Source organism: Callithrix jacchus, chromosome 9 (genome assembly GCF_049354715.1).
Source record: "Callithrix jacchus isolate 240 chromosome 9, calJac240_pri, whole genome shotgun sequence".
Classification (NCBI taxonomy): Eukaryota; Metazoa; Chordata; class Mammalia; order Primates; family Cebidae; genus Callithrix; species Callithrix jacchus.
Window position 1 is genome coordinate 131,819,669 of NC_133510.1, and position 21,181 is coordinate 131,840,849.

Here is a 21,181-nt window from a genome sequence, read left to right on the forward strand (position 1 = left end):
ATCCAGGCTCGTTTTGGGTTTGGGTTGGCTCTGTGTGCCTCATTTCGGTGGCAAAATGCAGCAGCACCTTGAGAACATCCTTCTCTTGGTGGCTCATAGGAGCACAAGCGGCTGGGCAAAACCTGCAGGCACATTTGGGGTCTTTGTGGACATGATGCCCACTAACATCCTGCTTTACAGCTGTAAACATTTCATCCAAGCTACGGTTTTCTCATTCCCTTCCCAGGTATGTACTGAGCACCTACCATGCTCGTGGTTTACGGCCATGTACCAGCTGCAGCAGGGCCCCGCTCTCACTGGTATATCTGTAATAGCAGAGATAGAAAGTATATCGGTAAACACACATAAAAGCACGTTTGTTTCAAAGATTGTAAATGCTATGGAGAAAACCAAGAGGGTAACGGGATGAGGAGAGACTGCCCGGCGCTAGTTCATGATCAGCCATCATGGAAGCTTCTCTGGGGAGGTAGCATCTGAGCTGAGATCTAAATGCCAAGAGCTTGGAAAAGAGCTGTCCAAGCAGACAGAACAGCAAATGCAAAGGCCCTGGGGTATGAGCAGGCTCTACACGTCCAAGGAACAAAAGAACAACCAGGACGAAGGAGGATGAAGAGTAGGAAGAGGAAGAGAAACGTTAAGATGGGTGAAACAGGCAAGGCCAGGTTGTCTAGGGCCTTGGAGTCTGTGCTCAGAGTTTGGTGTTACTCTCAGCACTATGACACTGCAGGATATATTGGTTTGGGTTTGAAGTAGATCACTCTAGAAAGTATGAGGTGTTACTAGTATAAGTTCTGTTTTACAAATGAGAAAATTCAGGCCCGGAGAAGCTGAGTGACTGGGCCAAGTCTGCACAGCTGGTTAGTAGCAAAGCTAAGATTGGAACCAGGTCTGCCTGGTCACCAAGCCCATATGGCCTCAGGTTCCCAGTGGGCTCAGGCGAGTATGGGAATATGCTGTCCTCTCAGACTGACATTAAGATTTACTATAAGGACACATGCACACGAATGTTCATTGCAGCACAGTTTACAATAGCAAAGACCTGGAATCAACCCAAATGCCCATTGATAATAGACTGGATTGGAAAAATGTGGCACATATACACCATGGAATATTATGCAGCAATCCGAAATGATGAGTTTGTGTCGTTTGTAGGGACATAGATGAATCTGGAGAACATCATTCTCAGCAAACTGACACAAGAACAGAAAATGAAACACCGCATATTCTCACTCATAGGCGGGTGATGAAAAATGAGAACACATGGACACAGGGAGGGGAGCACTACACACTGGGGTCTATTGCGGGGAAAAGGGGAGGGCTAGTGGGAGGGGTGGGGGGAGGGATAGCCTGGGGAGAAATGCCAAATGTGGGTGAAGGGGAGAAAGCAAACAAAACACACTGCCATGTGTGTACCTATGCAACTGTATTGCATGCTCTGCACATGTACCCCAAAACCTAAAATGCAATAAAAAATAAAAATAAATAAATAAAAACAACCACCACCACCACCACCTCTGCATGCCTAAATCACACCTTGGACGCTGCCTCTGCCCCAACTGTATGATTATTTAGAGTTAGTTTTTACATATTTTATCCCAAATTGTTTTCCTTTTTCCCATTAAAAGATATCTACACTAAAAAAAAAAAAGATTTACCTACAGCTGGGCCAGGTACAGTGGCTCACACCTGTAATCCCAGCACTTTGGGTGACTTAGGTGGGCGTATCACGAAGTCAAGAGATCGAGACCATCTGGCCATCGATACCATCTGACAGGGTAAAACCCCGTCTCTACCAAAAATGAAAAAATTAGCTGGGCATGGTGGCTCATGCCTGTAGTCCAGCTGTTGAGAGGCTGAGGCAGGAGAATCGCTTGAACCCAGGAGGCGGAGGTTACAGTGGGCAGAGATCGTGCCACTGCACTCCAGCCTGGCGACAGAGCAAGACTCTCAAAAAAAAAAAAAATTTATCTATAGCTCTGCTGCCCAGTATGGCAGCTACTAACCATGTATGGCTGTTTAAATTAGTTTAAATAAAATGAAAACTTCAGTTCTTCAGTCACCCCACACCACATCTCAGATGCTCAGTAATCACATGTGGCTAGTGTGTGCCATTCTGGACAGCACACATATAGGGTGTTTACATCATCACAGAACGTTCTATGGGAAGCACAGAATCAAAGCCTTTGACTGCTAGGAGCCATGCCGCACATTCACTCCCAGGGGTGAATAAATGCCTAGAGCTGGCCAAAAAAGATCAGGTTGTTCTGACCTTCCGATTTAAGCTACAAATACCCTGTTCTAATAAAAGACTTTTATGGAAGATAAGACCATTTATTGATCAGTCAGGTTTTACTGGAGCCAAATAGGCCTCCACGTGGATGTGCTTAAATGGAAACAGAGGTATTTTTTAAGTCCCAGGGACCCTGTAGCTGATCTCTGCATTGATGAAAAGTTTCCAGTCAGGTCCACGAAGCACGGGGTAGAGTCCAGATTGAGACCCGGGTATCTGTGTGCCTCGGGGAAGATGTGGCTCTGGAAATCAGTTCTCCTGGGCTTGTTTTTTCTCCTGCCAGATTGTATCGTTTCTGTTCCACTTTGACCCCTCTGCTAAAATGAATTTGAGAACCAGGGTTTGGTCTCAACAGCATTTTATGCCAACCCATCATATCTTTATCAAGGAGTGTGCAGCGGTTAAAGAGTTAAGACCCTCAAATTGGCTTAATAAGTAAAGGAAGAAACTGTCTTTTCAATAAAAGGTCTAGGGCAGTGTTCGCTTCGGGCACAGGTGGATTCACAAATAATTTCGCTGCACCTCTCAGCTCTGCCTTCAACCGTGCACATGCCATCTCAGCCCCAGATGGAGGCCCCTGGACACTCTAGATCCACACCTCCCCAGGTTCAAGCCCAACAGAAATGAGACACTGCCGTCACTCAATCAGAAATCCTGGGGCTTTCTGTCATGGAGCCGGGCTGAGCCATGTGACCATCCCTGGACCAATCCTGCAGCCAGTGGAGTGTGATGGACATTGCTTAACCACGTGGGGGTATGGGCGGGGTCCCCTGTAAATACTTAACCACGTGGGGGTATGGGCGGGGTCCCCTGTAAATACTTAACCACGTGGGCGTATGGGCGGGGTCCCCCGTAAATACTTAACCACGTGGGCGTATGGGCGGGGTCCCCCGTAAATACTTACCCACGTGGGCGTATGGGCGGGGTCCCCCGTAAATAACCACGTGGGCGTATGGGTGGGGTCCCCCGTAAATACTTAACCACGTGGGGGTATGGGCGGGGTCCCCCGTAAATACTTAACCACGTGGGGGTATGGGCGGGGTCCCCCGTAAATACTTAACCACGTGGGGGTATGGGCGGGGTCCCCCGTAAATACTTAACGACGTGGGCGTATGGGCGGGGTCCCCCTGTAAATAACGACGTGGGGGTATGGGCGGGGTCCCCCGAAAATACTTAACGACGTGGGCGTATGGGCGGGGTCCCCCGTAAATACTTAACGACGTGGGGGTATGGGCGGGGTCCCCCGTAAATACTTAACCACGTGGGAGTATGGGCGGGGTCCCCCGTAAATACTTAACCACGTGGGGGTATGGGCGGGGTCCCCCGTAAATACTTAACCACGTGGGGGTATGGGCGGGGTCCCCCGTAAATACTTAACCACGTGGGGGTATGGGCGGGGTCCCCCGTAAATACTTAACGACATGGGGGTATGGGCGGGGTCCCCCGTAAATACTTAACGACATGGGGGTATGGGCGGGGTCCCCCGTAAATACTTAACGACATGGGGGTATGGGCGGGGTCCCCCGTAAATACTTAACGACATGGGGGTATGGGCAGGGTCCCCTGTAAATACTTTTTTAAATGGTTACAAAAAACAGAATAAGAGAATGGTGGGCAGCAAAAATGTTAAATAGCACATGTATATGTATCTGAGCTGAAACTCAGCCAGGCTGCTTCCTCTGAGTTGACTTTGAATTGTCTTACAGTACTCTGCTTCCTCTTAGAGAATTAATCACGGCCAGGCTTTGTGAGCTTAAAGGCAACTTTTTTAATCTTTTTTTTTTTTTTTTTTTTTGGTGACAGAGTCCTGCTTTGTCACCCAGACCGCAGTGCAGTGGCAGGATCTCGGCTCACTGCAACCTCTGCCTCCTGGGTTCAAGCAATTCTCCTGCCTCAGCCTCCCCAGTAGCTGGGATTACAGGCGTGCACCACCATGTCTTCCTAATTTTTTGCATTTTTAGTAGAGATAGGGTTTCACCATGTTGACCAGGCTGGTCTCAAACTCCTGACCTCAAGTTGTCTGCCCACCTTGGCCTCCCAAAGTGCTGCGATTACAGGCGTGAGGCCCCGCACCGGGCTTGTTTTCATTGTTAAACCTTTTTAATGTTTCCCCTCTTGTCCTCCTTGCTGAGAGGCTGGGCTGGGGAAGATATCCAACAAAACTGCCCCTTATATCTGAAAGGGTGATTTTGGTTAACAGACCCGAACTGAATGAAGGAGGAAAAAATCTGGGATCTCCTATGTCTGAACAGTAAGGGATTTCCCGGCTTTCGGGATGGCTGGATCCAGGGGCTCAAATGAATAATTAGTATTTTTATATTATTTCTGACTCTCTATCATTTGGCTCAGCATTCCCCATGCTGGTCGGAGTCTCAGACAAGTTGTCCTGGCCTACTGTGGCTGCAGACAGCTACCAGACCGTATCTCATTTTTTTTATTGCGTTTTAGGTTTTGGGGTACATGTGCAGAACATGTAAGATAGTTTTTTTGTTTGTTTGTTTGTTTGTTTTTTGAGCCTCCTCTGCCTCCCAGGCTGGAGTGCAGTGGTGTGATCTCGGCTCACTGCACCCTCCACCTCCCAGGGTTGTTATTCTCCTGCCTCAGCCTCCTGGGTAGCTGGGATTACAGGTGTGCACTACCACGCCCGGCTTTTGTTTTAATTTTAATTTTGATTTCTTTCTTATTTTTATTAGAGATGGGGTTTCACCATATTGACCAGGCTGGTCTCAAACTCCTGACCCCAAGTGATCTACCTGCCTCGGCCTCCCAAAGTGCTGGGATTACAGGTGTGAGCCACCCCTCCCAGCCCAGATGGTATCTTTACAGGTAGCACTCTAGCAGAAAAGAGCAGGTACCTTTTGCCTGGGCTGACCTGAATCGAATTCCTGGGGTTTCCTCTGATTGGTTCTGCTTAGATAGTATGCTAACCCCTGAGCCAATTGCTGTGGCTAGGAATGAGAAGTTCTGATAGGCTCAGGCTATGGTCACATAACGTCACTCCTCTGGTTGGAGGCGGAGCTTCAGCCAAACTTCCGCACTGGAGTGGGGCAAGGGAAGACCCCAAAGAAACTAGGGCTGTGGCCTCAGGGAGCTCTGTGCGATGACAGCAGGGGCTACTGTCTCCTCCACCCCCTTATTCTTTGCCACCCAATTATTCCCTGTCCCAGCACCTCCACTCCATTCCTAATGTGGCCTGGGTCAGGGAAATCGCCCATGTCAGCCCCAGCCAGGCATGGGTTTTCCTCGATGGCATTCATCAAAGCAAAAGTTCCCGACCTGGCCCAGGGTGGAGAGGAAGTGGGAGAAGGGAGATACTCTCTGGGTGTCTTCCAGCGAGGTGGCCCCGTTGGTTCTACTGAGAAGGCATTGGTCCTCTATTGACTGTGAGAGGCCCCAGCACCGCTGGCGTGGCACTTAACACTGTCTGTGGTAGGAAGCTTCAGGAGAATGACTCCAAATCAGAAAACGGATGCAAGAAGAAAATATCGGACATGTAACGCCGTTGAAATAGGGCCTCGCCCGCCCCAGGTGGGAGTGCTGTGCGCACACCCTGTCATGGTCTCCCAGGGCTGCCATGGCAAAGTGCCACAGACTGGTGACTTAAAACGACTGATACTTACTTTCTCACAGCTCCGGAGGCCAGAAGTCTGGGGTCAAGGTGTGGATAGGGCCACCCTCCTCCGAGGCCTCTAGGGGACAATCCCAGGCAACAGCGGCTACAGACACCTTGCCTCTTGCATCTGGGACAATGCGTTTGTGCCTTGGTTTGTAGATGTGTCACCCCATTCTCTGCCTGCCTCTTCAAACCACCGTCCTCCCCGTGCATCTTACCTGCCTCGGCCTCCCAAAGTGCTGGGATGTGGTGCCTCTTACCTCTGTGTTTTATGGCTTGAGGATCTCGAGTGCCTGTCAAGGAGAAAGAAGGCAGATGGTGCCAAGGGTGACCCGGGCAGGAGCTGCAGGGAGAAACTGCATGTGTGGTGCCGTCAGATCTGATTAAGGCTGACGTCCTGGAAGCCTCGCCCCCATTCTCCTCTTCCAGCCCCCTTGTAAACACCCTTCTGGGGCCAATACGTTCTCTCTGCCCAGCCCTCTACAGATCTCCATCTGCCAGGCCCTAGGGTTCTGCCTGGCCACAGGCTTTCAGTGTGTCCCTGCTATTTACTGGCACTGGGCTAATTCCCCTACTTGTAGGTTTTCTTATTTAATTCTCGTGAGAAACCTATGTGGCTGTTTCTCTTCCTGCGTGACACGCTCTGCCTTCTTCTCTGACCTTGTACTGCCAACCTTCTTTCTGTTTCTAGAACAGGCCACAGTTATTCCTACCTCCAGGCCTTCATACAGGGTAAGTGAGAGGCTAAGTGAGGCTTTTGTGGGCATAGATGATTGCTTTCAAATCCAGCTCCAACTCCTGGTCACTGTGAGACCTTGGAGCAGTTATTTTCCTTCTCTGTTCTTTGGCCCCCTCACCTGTAAAGTGGTGTGTGTGAAGATGAAAGGAATCCACACATATAAACTCTTAGAACAGAGACTTCCTAGGCCGGGCATGGTGGCTCATGCCTGTAATCCCAGCACTTTGGGAGGCTGAGGCAGGTGGATCACTTCAAGTTAGGAGTTCGAGACCAGCCTGGCCAACGTGGTGAAACCCTGTCTGTCTCTACTAAAAATACAAAAATTAGCTGGGTGTGGTGGTGGGCACTTGTAATCCCAACTACTCAGGAGGCTGAGGCAGGAGAATCGCTTGAACCCGGGAGGCAGAGGTCTGAGCCAAGATCACGCCAGGGCACTCCAGCCTGGGTGACAGAGTGAGACTCCATCTCAAAAAAATAAATAAATAAATAAATAAATGCACAGAAATTTCATACAACAGACACTTCATAAATGTGGTGCCTCTTACCGAATTTCTTAGAAACCTCTTCCCCCATATCTCCAGCCCAAACGTCACCTCACGGGAGGTCTCTGCACCGTTCTCAGTCACGTTCTCTTGTTTTATTTTTATTGTAGCATTGATTACTCACGATGATTTCCTTGTTTGCTTGTTATCATCTGTTCCCACTCCCTAAATGAAATTCTGGCCTCTCGGTCATTTCCGTATCGATCTCCATGTCTAGAAACGCCTCGCCCATAGTAGGGCCATGGAGTATTGGCTGAAAGAACCTTTGTTTCGTAGGTGAAGAAAATGCATCTTAGAGCAGCGAGGACTCTAGCACAGCACAGGTGCAAGCCTGTGTCTCTGCAACATCTGGATCCTGTCGGGAGGCGTGCCTTTCTCTGGGCCCCGCTGCCCTGACCCACAATCCTGCCTGCTTCCTCAGCCCAAGTGGAGTGGGCAGCCAGCCATCTCCCCCTCCTCCTCCCCCAGCCAGGCCAGGCAGCCCATCAGCACTGCCAACCCCTGTGTGGACAGCAGCCCCAAGCCGAGAGCAACAGGAGACGCGTCCAAATCTTGCGGAGTGGGCAGCCAGCCATCTCCCCCTCCTCCTCCCCCAGCCAGGCCAGGCAGCCCATCAGCACTGCCAACCCCTGTGTGGACAGCAGCCCCAAGCCGAGAGCAACAGGAGACGCGTCCAAATCTTGCAGCGCCGTGCATTGTCAGCTGGATAAAGTGTGATTTATCACAGAACAAATTTCTGCCTGGACATTTGAATTCCGTTCGGCCATCATTTCAAAGGGCGAGATATAAAAGGGAGGGGAGAGGGTAGACGTAGTCTCAGAAATATTGCTTAGCCCTGACTTTTCTCTGCTACTATCTTTTTTCCTGCTCTTCCAGAGCTGTCAAGGAAGTACCTATAACGCACCTTAGGAATGAGAGAACTGCTGAAATTGCACCAGAGACCTCCTTCAAATGTAGCACTTCAGCTCTGGCCGCTGCAGGGGAAGGGCACATTGGACAGGAGAGGCCAGATCAGCCAGAAGTCCTCTGGGATGAGAACAGGTGCAGGCAGGGAGAGGAAAGGGATTCTAAACTAGTGCCCCAAAGTCAGGTGCTCATCAATGTCCCCAAACAGTGGCCCCTTCAGGACAGGCTCTGACAGGAGCTTTCCCACATCCTGGGAAGCCTCCTAAATCCGGGACCAGGACTCTGCCAATCCCTGCTTGCTTCTCAACTTTGTCAGTGTCCTCTGCCTAGAGAGGAGAGGAAATAGAATAGGATGAAAAGGCGAATGGGAGGTAAGGAAGAGAGGGGAGCAATACAAAAGCCCTTGAGAGTTAGAGTCAGGACCGTCCACATCCCATCTCTTAGCAGAATGGCTCCGTCAGCAAGTCTGTAACAGAAGACGCCAGCATTCAGTTGTTTAAGATGATTGTGATTTCTTCTTGCTTACGGATTTACAGGTAAGTCAGCTGGGCAGCTCAGCTGGAGGCGTGAGCTCTGCTGGGTTTGGCCTCTTGCTGCCGTGGGGCTGTGGTCAGCTCCCTGTTCCTTGTGTCCCATCCTGGGGTCCCACGCCGAGAGGTGTATTAATAGATACTTTGGAGAAAGTTCCTCTTAATGATAAAGTTCCAAAGACTAGCAGAAGTACACATTTCTGTGTCCAAGCTTGGACTGGTCCAAGCATGGCCGTCACTCCTGCTCATGGCCAAACTCAAGTCCAACACCAATGGGGAGAGGAAATAGACCACATTCGTGTTGGAGGAGAAGGCAGGACTCCCTGAGTGAAGAGCCAGTTCAGCATCGTGGCTGAGAGCAGAGCTCTGGGGTTGGCTGGCTGTGTTTAAATCCTGACTTACAGCAACCAGCTGTGTGATGTTGGGCACATTACATCACCTGTCCGTGCCTCGGTTTTCTCATTTGCAGTATGGATATGATAAAAACAGTAGTGCCCTCATGTGTTTACAGTGAGGACTCAGAGAGATGACCCAGGGAAGCCTCGTAGGATGGTGCCTGGATTGCTTGGGCAGTCACTGAATGTTTACTATTGTTATAAAGTAAGCAATCACTGATAAAAGTCCATCTCTTCCTGTGTGTGTGTGTGTGTGTGTGTGTGTGTATGCATGTGTGTGTGCATGCATGTGTGTGTGCATGTGCACGTGTGTAGGTGTGATAGGTGGATAGTGCTGGGGGCACTGGGTGAGCAGGTACCCCTGAGTGTCCCCTGAGCACAGGGAGTGTTCAGTGACCCAGATACCTGAGCACCTTTCTTGCCAAGGCCACACCTGGCAGCTACCTTGTCAACATGCTACCCAGGTGATGCTGAGACCAGCTCCAGCCATTTAATTCTCCACAGATTTGGGAGGCAAAGGAGGAAGAATTGCTGAAGCCCATTAGTTGGAGAACAACCTGGAAAACATGGCAAGACCCATCTCTAAAATAAATGTTTTTTTTTAATTAGCTGGGCATGGTAGTGTGTGCCTGTAGTCCCAGCTACTCAAGAGGCTGAGAAAAGAGGGTTGCTTGAGCCTAGGAGTTTGAAGTTATAGTGAGCTCTGATTGCACCAGTACACTCCAGCCTGGACAGCAGAGCAAGACCCTGCCTCTGTGAAAAAGACACCACTGTGAAGGCCAGATGTGATGGAGGGCTACTGGTTTGCAAGCTCTGATTTGTTCATTCCTTCATTCATTTTATTAATTGTACTTTAGCTCCTGGGGTACGTGTGCAGATCACGCAAGGTTGTTGCATGGGTACATTCATGGCAAGGGGGTTTGCTACCACCATCCCCCCATCACCTATACCTGACATTTCTCCCCGCGTTATCCCTCCCCCACCCTCCCTCCCACTATCCTTCTAATGGACCCCAGTGTGTGATGCTCCCCTCCGTGTCCACGTGTTCTCATTGTTCAACACCTGCCTTTAAGTGAGAACATGCGGTGTTTGATTTTCTGTTCTTGTGTCAGTTTGCTGAGAATGATGGTTTCCAGGTTCATCCATGTCCCTACAAAGGACACGAACTCGTGTATTTGTGGAGCATCCACTGTGTGTCAGGTGTCAGGCCCTAGGGATTCAAGAGTAAACACAACAGACAACAATCTCTGCCATCCTAGAGTTTAGGTTCTCATGAGGGAGGACACATCATAACCAAAGCAGGTGATCTAGAGAGAGGAAGCAAGGAGGAGGGAAGAGGGGATGGAGTTGCCATTTAAAGTGGGAATGTCAGGCTGGGCGTGGTAGCTCACACCTGTAATCCCAGCACTTTGGGAGACCAAGGTGGGTGAATTACTTGAGGCCAGAAATTTGAGACCACCCTGGCCAACACGGTGAAACCTCATCTCTACTTAAAAAGTGCAAAAACTAGCCAGGTCTTATCGCACATGCCTGTAGTCCCACCTACTCGGGAGGCTGAGGCAGGGGAACCGTTTAAACCCGAGAGGCGGAGGTTGCAGTGAGCCAAGATGGCACCATTGCACTCCAGCCTGGGTGACAGAGCGAGGCTCTGTCTCACAAAAAGAAGGAGAAATGTCAGAGAAAGAATCTTTGAGAAGTTAATATTTGAGAAGGCAGGGATTCTCAGCCTCGGTGCTGTTGGCATCCGGGGTGGGTTAATTCTACACTGTGGAGGACTATAGGCTGTTGAGCAGCATGCCTGGCCTCTGTCCCCTAGATACCGGTTGCAATCTAGCCTCCCATAACAACCTGGATGTCCAGAGATGCTCAAATGCCCCCTGGGGTACGAAATTGCCCCAGGTTGAGATCTACTGTATTAAAGAGCTGAAGGACATGAAGAGCAAATCAGGCAGACAAGTCGAGGAGGGGCCATCAGGCAGAGCAGCACGTGCAAAGGCCCTGTGGCAGGTGTGCGCCTGGCGTGTCCAGGAACCAGCAGGGAGACCAGCGGCTGGGTGGAGTGGACAAGGTGAGACCCACAGAAGATGCACAGGGAAGATAACCAGCACATCGGGGAGGAACTTGTACATTCTTTAAGGATTTTTCCAGAGTTGAAAAGGAGATATTATTTCAACATTTTCCCACAATCACCCTAGATTCAGACCAGCACATCAGGGAGGAACTTATACTTCATTCAAGGATTTTTCCAGAGTTGAAACTGAGATATTATCTAAACATTTTCCTGCAATCACTCTAGATTCAGAGGCAGCTGTTGAGAAGAGGCCCCTGGTCTGGGTATTTGTATTTGTCCCTCCAGATCCCTTCGTCCCTCTCCCACCCTGGCCATGGCCCTGGGAGGCTACACTTTGTGGATGGCTCTAACAAGCTCGGCCACCCCCCGTTTCTCACTGGGCTTGGGCAATGGGAGGCTCCAGTGAAACTGGTGGGTGGAAGAGGAGGGAGCTCAGGAGGGTTGGTCCCTTGGCCCCTCAATGCAAGGCTGTAGGTTGGACCCAAGCTCCTGGCTCCATCGGCGGCCCCTTCTCTGAGACGGTGTCCACGCCAGATCTGTAGATGCGCTCACTTTACCTTCCAGGTGGTGACCAGGTGGTGAGCCTTTGTACTCATGTCTGGGTTGCTGTAACAAATTGACATAAACTGTGTCTTAAAGCAACAGAGATGCGTTATTCCACAGTTCTGGAGGCCAGGGTTTAAAGTCAAGGTGTGGACAGGGCTGCACTGCTCTGAAGGCTTTAGGGGACGACCCTTCCTGCCTCTGCCAGCTCCTGATGGTTTCCAGCATCCCTCGGCCTCGAGGCGCATTGTTCTCATCTCTGCCTCCATCTTCACGTCACCTTCTCTGTGTGTGTCTCTGTGTGTTCCTCTCCTCCTAGGGATACCAGTCATTGGACTTAGGGCCTGCCCTAAGCTAGTATGTTCTTATCTCAACCCCTAAGTAATTACATCTGCAAGTCCCTGTTTCCAAACAAGCTTGCCACGTGAGGTTCCAGGCAGACGTGAATTCTGGAGGGTGCAGAGCAACCCACCGCCTGCCTCCGAGCCCTGGCGTGCTTTCCCCGCTCATGCTGTTTTCCCTTAACCCTCCCTGCCCCTGTGATCAGCAGTCCTCAAGTTCAGGTTTGTGTGGACCATCTGTCCCCTGCCTGGACTTGGAAAGAGACAGCCTTTCCGAGTGGCCCCTGGGGGAAGGGATGAGAAAGTGCGGGCAGAGCCACTTGAGGAGAGATTCCGGACTGCCACTGGTCCCTTGCCACAGGCATGCCACAGTTGCTGGCCAGTGGCCTCTCTCAGCACCTGCCTTTCCCATGCCCACCTGTCCACAGGAATGCAAATGACTGAAATAGCCACATGGCAGGAAGGATGACTTCGGGCAAGGCCATAATCCCAGTATAAACAACGTGGCTGAGACAGTCCATTCAAGCCCTGAACTGACCCTCATAGGCAGGTCTCACTCTAACTCTCCAACTTGGATGAGCGGCAACCGTGGTGGGCCTCAGTTTTCTCATCCGCAAAATGGGATCATAAGTGCTGTCCATTGCTCTAGGAAAACTGAGTGCGAAAACAATGGGCAAAGAAGGCCAAAAATGAGATAAAAATAAGCAGAAGGAGAGACCGAGACCATCCTGGTCAACATGGTGAAACCCCGTCTCTACTAAAAGTGCAAAAAATTAGCTGGGCACAGTGGCGTGTGCCTGTAATCCCAGCTACTCGGGAGACTGAGGCAGGAGAATTGCCTGATCCCAGGAGGCGGAGGTTGTGGTGAGCCGAGATCGCGCCATTGCACTCCAGCCTGGGTAATGAGCGAAACTCCATCTCAAAAGAAGTAAATAAATAAGCAAAACAGAATGGACAAACAGATGGCACAAATAATGTGGCAGAAATGAATCCAGGTACAATGTCCATCGTAACTCGCACGAATGTACTACAAGTCCCAGCAAAAGAACAGTGAATTATACAGAAACCATTATGAAAGAAAACCATTAGAAGTGTTTATTTTTACAAAGCATCCAAAACATCCAGGAGACAGAAGGCTCCAGAAAGGCAAATCACACAAATGGTAACCAGAAGAAACCTGGTGGCCTAGGAAACAAAACTGATTTTATGGTAAAAATAAAGCCTTAAAAGTTGTTTTTAAAAATTGGGTTTCTTTTCTGTTTCTTTGTTTGTTGGTTCGTTGGTTCGTTTGATTTTTGCTGGAGTGCAGTGCTGCGATCTCAGCTCACTGTAACCTCAGCTCCCTCTAACCGCTGCCTCCCAGGTTCAAGTGATTATTTTGCCTCAGCCTCCCTAGTAGGTGGAATTATAGGCACCCACCACCATGCTCAGCTAGGTTTTTTGTAGTTTTAGTAGAGACAGGGTTTTACCATGTTGGTCAGCCTGGTCTCAAACTCCTGACCTCAGGTGATCCTCCCGCTTCAACCTCCCAGAGGGCTGGGATTACAGGTGTGAGCCACCATGCCTGGACTTCTGTGCTGTTTTCTTTTTAAATTTTTTGTTATATTGTAAGCTGACAGACTGTAATTGTATGTATTTGTGCAGTACAGAGTGATATGATGTATGAATACAGTGTATTCTTAACACAATGATTAAGTCAAGCTAAGCGTATTCATCATCTCAAATACTTAACTTTTGTGGTGAGAACATTAGAAACTTTCTCTCCACAGTTTTGAAATGTACAATCTACTATTAATCAATAAAACACCTGAGCTCAAAAAAAAAAAGAAAGGACCTGAAAGAACCTTGCAAATGTGCCGCAGGGATGGTTACTGTGGACCAGCATTTCATTCATATTAACGGGCAGGTCCGCAAACCTGGGTGTACGGGAAAAGCACCTTTGATATTCCTGTATCTGAACTTCATTCCAGCACATGGATATGTGGCACATGGGACACATTTAAATCACATCTTGACCTCGGTGCCCTGAGATACACAAAAACTATACTAGGAGTTTGATTTTGGACACGTTGAGCTTGAGGTGCTAATTAGAGACCCAAGGGGAGACGTGGAAGAAGCAGGTGGATGTCCAGAGGCAGGAGCTTAGGAGATGGCAGCACAGAGATGCGCTTTCAAGCGTCGTAACTACACGATTCCCATCATGAGTGGGATGTAGAGACCCACAAGGAGTGGGTCTCAAAGTGGCCCCCAGAGCAGCAGCAGCACCAGCGTCCGTGGGCGTTGATTAGAAATGCCTGTGTGGGTCGACACCCTAGACCTGGACACTCAGCAGTCTGTCCCAACAGGCCCTCCCTGAGGCTCACTGACGTCTGAGAACCAGCTTGGCTAGAGTACAGTTCAGGCAAGGCTTCCATGAGACATCCATGGCTGACTGGCAGATGCCTCTGCCTTCCCCTTGGAAAGCGACCCCAAGGCGCTCCCTAGGAGGCAGGTACAGTCTCAGGAAGGTGCCATGAGAAAGGGCCAAAGCCTGAGTGATAACGGAATATGGCCATTGACCGTATGTGGCTCCACCAAGCCCCGCATGACCCCACCGCCCCTGCGTCCTTGCCGACAGACACTGATATCTGGGCCTAGGCCACCATGCCTTCTGCCCACATAGTTTAAGTGTCAGAGTGAGTGGAGTCCAGTGGGCGGTTTTCTCAACAGGCTGAGAAACAAAGCCGAGGGACTAAAGACTCCTGTGGCGTTTCGGTTCCTTTCTGCAGCTGAACAGGTTCATTCTTTAGTACCGCAGCTCTGTTCTCACTGCTAGCCACTTAGGAGATGATTAATGCATCCTGAGATGTCCCCCGGCGTTTATGACACCTTCAGGAATAGCAGTGACAGCTCTACCATGCATGGCATCTTCATACCCTTGGCATTGCTCTTAATTATTTATATATTCGGGAGCGGCCAGGTTTCCTCCCACCAGAGCTCAGAAAGGTAATAAATGAGAAAAGTCAATGGTCTGTAAATTACAACATTGACTAAAGAAGTGATTACTGATATAACTCTTGCTGGGCTGTTATGCTAATGCTTTCCCAGATCCAGGGCAGTGTTCACCTGCTAATGACAAGCCTGGGACAGCAACTAAAATTGTCTTCCATCCTTAATCAGCATGTAAACATTTTTAAACCACTCTTGACCGTGAATGAGAAGATCCATCCGTGTGTTCCCCTCCCAACTGCTCCGTGCTACTGTCCCCAGCAGATGGAGGAAATTCTCTCAGCCCAGCCTTCACCAGCTGCCTCTCCAAACAGAAATGCACGTTGAAGATGAAAATTGAGCCCAGAGTAGCCATCCATGGTTCCCGGAAGCTGGGGGAAGAGAGGGTGACCAGATTACGAGAGTTCTTTGCTCAGCACTGGATGTTATTTGGCTGAGGCTACAGACCCCCGGAAGGGGACTCTGTTCTTTCCAAAATATGTGATACAGACAGGAGACCGATAAGCAAATCAGCAGTTACAGCTTAGTATGCTAAGTGCTATGCGAGGGGTTTCTGAGTGACTTTATTAACTCTGAAATGTTCCACTAAACTGTATGTACGTGCATTTCTCTAGCAATAATTAGCTTTATGTGTATTCTCGAAGGAGTGAATGACCCAAGAAAGGTTAGGAAACACTGCCTGAGAATGTTCTAGAAACTTTTGAATTAACTTCTTGTGTTTTTGTGGCTTTTGGCTCCAACTCATCTCAGTCTGTCACTGCATCTTCCATCAACCCCAAGATCTTTGATGACTGTCCTGAAGCAGGCATCCCGTGAAGGGCAGGCCCCGCTCATCCATCCCTCTGTCCATCTCTCTGTGCATCAGTGTGTGTATCTGTCCATCTGTTCATCTATCAAGCTATCGATCTATTCACCCATTTATCCACCAGCAATTCAACCGTCCATCTATCCATTCATTCATCTGTCTGTCCATCAATGTGTGCATCTGTCCAGCTGTTCATCTATCAGTCTATCGACTTATTCACCCATTTATCCACCACCCATTCACCTGTCCATCCATCCATTCATGTATCTGTCCACCAATGTGTGCATCTATCCATCTGTTTATCTATCCATCTATCTACCTATTCACCCATTTATCCACCAGCCATTCATCTATCCATCCAGCCACCCATCAATGTGTGCATCCATCTCTCTGTTCACCTGTCTGTCCATCTGTCTAGCTGTCTACCCATTTATCCACCAGCCATTCACCTGTCCATCCATCCATCTATCCTTCTTTCTGTCCATTGATGGACACCTCTGGTGCTCACATCCATCCGTTTATCTGTCTGTCAGTCTATCGACTGATTCACCCATTTATCTACCAGCCATTCACCTGTCCATCCATCTGTCTGTGCTTCAATGTGTGCCTTCATCCATCAGTTCACCTGTCTATCCATCTATCTACCCATGTATCCACCACCCATTCATCCATTTCTCCATCTGTCCATCTGTCTGTCCATCAGCATGGGCATCCATCCATTAGTTTACCTGTCTATCCATCTATCCACCCATGTATCCACCACCCATTCATCCATTTCTCCATCTGTCCATCTGTCTGTCCATCAGCATGGGCATCCATCCATTAGTTTACCTGTCTATCCATCTATCCACCCATGTATCCACCACCCATTCATCCATTTCTCCATCTGTCCATCTGTCTGTCCATCAGCATGGGCATCCATCCATTAGTTTACCTGTCTATCCATCTATCCACCCATGTATCCACCACCCATTCATCCATTTCTCCATCTGTCCATCTGTCTGTGCATCAGTGTGTGCACTCATCCATCTGTTCATCTGTCTCTCCATCTACTCATGCATCCATTCATCCATGCAATATCCATTTCACTGAGCTCCTACTTCATAAGCAGCTGGTGTAAGGAACCCAGAGTTGTACTTTTTGCCTTCAAGGACTTCTTAGTTTAAGAGGTAATATGGGCACATGGGACACATTTAAATCACATCTGATAAACTCAGCCATTCACGATGGGCCATATTGTTATTCTATAAATGCAACTTGGTTTCTATTTTCAGTTTTCAATTCATCAGGGTGGCAGAAACTAATTTCTAGGGGACTTAACTATTGCCAGGCCTTGGGGAAGGGAACATCTTGTCCTGCAGTCTTCTGTTTGCAGTTGCCAGGGGGCATCTTTTACCGGTCACAGTGGCCGGTGAAGGTTACCTTCTCAGTGGCCCTCGTTGTTGTCCACACTGACCCTCCTTGCCTGCTTGAGACCGTAGGCATCATTCTGCTATTTGCTTGCTGCACTGGGAATGGCCACTGGGCTGTAGATCAAGTCATATTTGAATGAATCACCTTGCAACACAAAAGCCAGATACTTGCAAACTTTTTTTTTTTGTCTGTGTGTCTTTATTTTTTTTTCTGCTCTGCCTCATCCCTTTCCTGAGACAGCAAACTGCCAGAAAGGGGAAAGGAAAGGGAGGCATATAGGGAAAGGGAACACACGTTGGTACTCCCTTATGTGATCTGCCATTGACGTAATGAACACATATTATATAAACAATCTCATGGGGTCATAGAAGACGTGTCCCAGGAACCCCTGAGCTGGGGCAGGTAGGGCACATAGGGATGGGAGGTGCTTCCAAGAAAAGGGACCGGCCTTGCCAAAGCCTGGGTGTCATAAAGAACCTGCGTCAGGCCCGCGTGTGCATGAAGGGGAGAGACCTCGGAGTTGGTAGGAACCATGCTGGGAGGAAGGCACTACAGGCCTTTGCATCCTTGGAGGCTGGAAGCGGTGGGTTGTGGGTGCAGTCACTTTCTGAAAAGACACACCTGCCCAGCGTGCAAACACCTCTGGTGCTCACGTCAAATTACTCAGCCCGCCCGGATTTCAGCTACAGCGGCAGTTCTGTGCAAGTTCAAGTTCACTTTTTGATTGCAGTCTCACCTCAGTCTGCTGTATGTGTACCAGGCAGGGGCAGAAAGAGATGACAGCTAAAAAATATTCCCACCTTTTGTCCCTCGGGTGGATAATTCTAGATACTTTTCATGAAGTTTCTGAAAACTGAGCCCATGTCCCTGTACGGTCCCTGTGGCAGCCTCAGAAAGGAGGCTTTTCTTCTTTCTCTGTCTCCCTCGTCTGCTCCTTCACCCCTGCTCCCTGGGGTCACATCTGAATTAAACTGAGCGCACCAAGTCCTTGTCTCAGGCTCTGCATTAGGAGAAACCCATTAAGTGTTTGTGCTTTGCAAGAGAACAGGGAAGACAAACAAGGATGGTCTCCCAAGCCCGTGAATGTCTCCTCCATCGTTTCTCCCTCTGTCTGTGCAGGTATCTGACCGCTGTGACTACATCTTTGTCAATGGCAAAGAGATCAAAGGCAAGACAGATGCGGTGGTGAACTTCACATACCAGTACCTGAGCGCCCCTCTGCATGTCACCGTGTGGGTGCCCCGGCTGCCCCTGCAGATCGAGGTCTCTGACACAGAGCTCAGCCAGATAAAGGGCTGGAGGGTCCCCATTGTGACCAGTAAGAGGTGAGCTTGGGATGGGGAGCCACCCTAGAGCCGAAACAACAGCTTTATGTCCTGACCTTAACACTAAAGGACCTCATGCTTGAGAGGTGCCGGTATTATCTCAGCAATTGCATTTCTGCAAGGCTCCCAGATAACCCAGCCAGGCCCCATATCTGCTCAACAGCAGGTCTGTGTGGAACCCAGGCTGCTTGCGCTCCTCGCCGTGGCTTCCATGAGGCTGGCTCTTGAAAGTGGCTTTCCCAAAATGACACGATGGAGTTTAATACATTTTTTAGCATCTTTGTTACCAAGCAATTTGAAGTTTCTTTTATTTTCTCCAAGAAAAATGCCAAAGCCCTCCTCTGAGCTTCCTGCATATCTCTAAGCTTGGATTGCTTTTGCAGAGCAAATCATCGAATAACATTTAACTGCATTTCTAATGGACCCTGGGCTCACTGGTAGCCAAAAGCCTCTAATTTGTTATCTGGGATTCTGCACTGTGTGTCTGTAACCGGTAAGACTATGGGGTCCTGTTTTCTCAGCTCTGTGACCCCCGGATTAGCAGATGTTAGCTAAGTGAAGGTGTTGCTGAGTTCCCAGCTTCCCGCCTGGAATGTTACAGCCCCTACCATTAGGGCTCTTTGCCTGACAGTGCCCCAGGCAGCAGCGCCTTTCTCTTAAGGGAGAGCTTCTCAACAAGAGTAAGCAGGACAGTGAGATGAGGAATCCGTCTCTGTAAGGAGAAGCTGAAGGCACTTGGCTCAATGGGAAAGGACAGCCATGAATCTAGCCCGTCCCTGAGATCAGTTTGTGGTCATGAGTAGCCAAGACAGTAAGTTTGTTCCACATCCCTGAGGGGGAGGAACTGAGACTCCCAGGCTCCAATCCAATCTCTGCCACTAATTAGCTTTGTGGGTAAGCTACGTAACCTCTCTGTGCCTTAGTTTCCTCATCTAGTCATGAGAATAATTACAAGTTTGCCTCATAGCGTTATGAGGCCAAAAGAGTTCATACATGTGGAAGCATAGACCGGGACCTGCCGCATCTCAAGGGTTTAGGACAGCTCTGTCCAGTAGGACTTTACTGTGGTGGAATGTTCTAGAACCACTCTGTCCAATATGGTGGTCACTAGCATGGGTAGCTCTGGAGTAGCTAGACTGTAGTCACTGTGGCGGAGAAGCTCAATTTTTTTTGTTTGATTTGTATTTATTTAAACTAACATTTAGGGCTGGGTGTGGTAGCTCATGCCTGTAATCCCAGCACTTTGGAAAGCCAAGGTGGGAGAATCACTTGAGTTCAAGACCAGCCTGGGCAACATAGCAAGACCCCATCTCTACAGAATTTTTTTTAATTAGCCAAGCATGATGGTGCATGCCTACAGTCTTAGCTACTCAGGAGGCTGAAGCAGGGGGATCACCTAAACCCAGGAGTTCAAGGCTGCACTGAGCTGGGACGGACCACTGCACTTTAGCCTGGACAGCAAAGCAAGACCCTGTCTCTAAAAATATAATAATCATTAACAAAAATTAAAATAGCCACATGTGGCCAATGGCTACTTATGAGACAGTGCAGGTTTAGTACATATTAGCCCTTGTCTTTTATTTTTCTGTAAATGTATTCGAGAAAGAGATGCCCATCCCTTAGTGCTGCCTAGAGATAGGTCTGGTGCCCCCTGAGTGGTTATGGGACTCGTGTCTTCAATGTTGTCTCCTTGAGGTTGAGGAGGGCGCCTGCCTGTCTCAAGAACATCTGAGACTCCTCTCCCTGGATCTCAGAGCTCTTTGTCCCTTCCCACAAGGCCCACCCGTGAAAGCGAGGATGAGGACGAGGAGGAGCGGCGGGGCCGGGGCTGTGCGCTGAAGTATCAGCACGCCACTGTGCGGGTCCTCACCCAGTTCGTGTCCGAGGGCGCCGGCCCATGGGGCCAGCCCAGCCATCTGCTCAGCCCTGACTGGCAGTTTGACATCACTCACCTGGTGGCAGATTTCATGAAGCTGGAGGAGCCGCACGTGGCCACCCTGCAGGACAGCCGGGTCCTGGTGGGGCGAGAGGTCGGGATGACAACCATCCAGGTAGGGAGCTGGAGTCTCCGTGTCCCCAGCACTGGGCATGTGTGCGGTGTTGAGGGAGACTCACAGGGTGGGCCGGTCACTGTGGCCAATTCCTCAACCCCATGATGGCTCCAGATGGTATTGTGGGGACACAGGAAGATGGGTCCAGGATGGATCTAGAATCCAGTCTCCTTCCAGACAGAATGGAGAAGGTGGCAGCTGCACTCTCTTAGCTCCCCGTGTGACCTCATTTCCAACTGCATCCACCATTCCCACCACCTCCCAGCACCCGCATCTCACATCTGCTTCTCCTACTTAGCACACACTTGCCCAACGTATTCCCCATGCGCCTTCTTAGAAATAGCCATCCTCTTCTCCATGCACCGCCTCTACCAGCAGCCCAGGGAAAAAGCACGGATTCGTCCTCTCATTTCTCCCTTTCTTCAGTCACTCTGTCTTCCTGTCATTTACTTCTCCAACAAACTCTCTTTGAAATCCCACTCTCGCTTTTGCACTTGAGGAAGTGTACAGAACAGTAAATGTTAAGGGTAAATGATGGGGCGTGGACAGCCTTTTCCTCAGCCCCTCAAGTCCCACCCTTCTGAACCCACCATTCTGGAACGCCATTCAGGACCCCTATACCATATGTG

At 49.6% G+C, this 21,181-nt stretch overlaps 1 protein-coding gene across 1 annotated transcript in view; it reads left to right on the forward strand.

Annotated features, from left to right (window-relative positions):
• TMEM132C (transmembrane protein 132C) overlaps positions 1-21,181 on the forward strand; it is a 446,814-nt gene that overhangs the window by 414,865 nt on the left and 10,768 nt on the right. The window contains exons 6-7 of the mRNA XM_035258174.3: positions 18,296-18,501; positions 20,279-20,552. Of these exons, the coding sequence (XP_035114065.2) occupies positions 18,296-18,501; positions 20,279-20,552 (480 nt within the window). The remainder of the gene's footprint in view (positions 1-18,295; positions 18,502-20,278; positions 20,553-21,181) is intronic.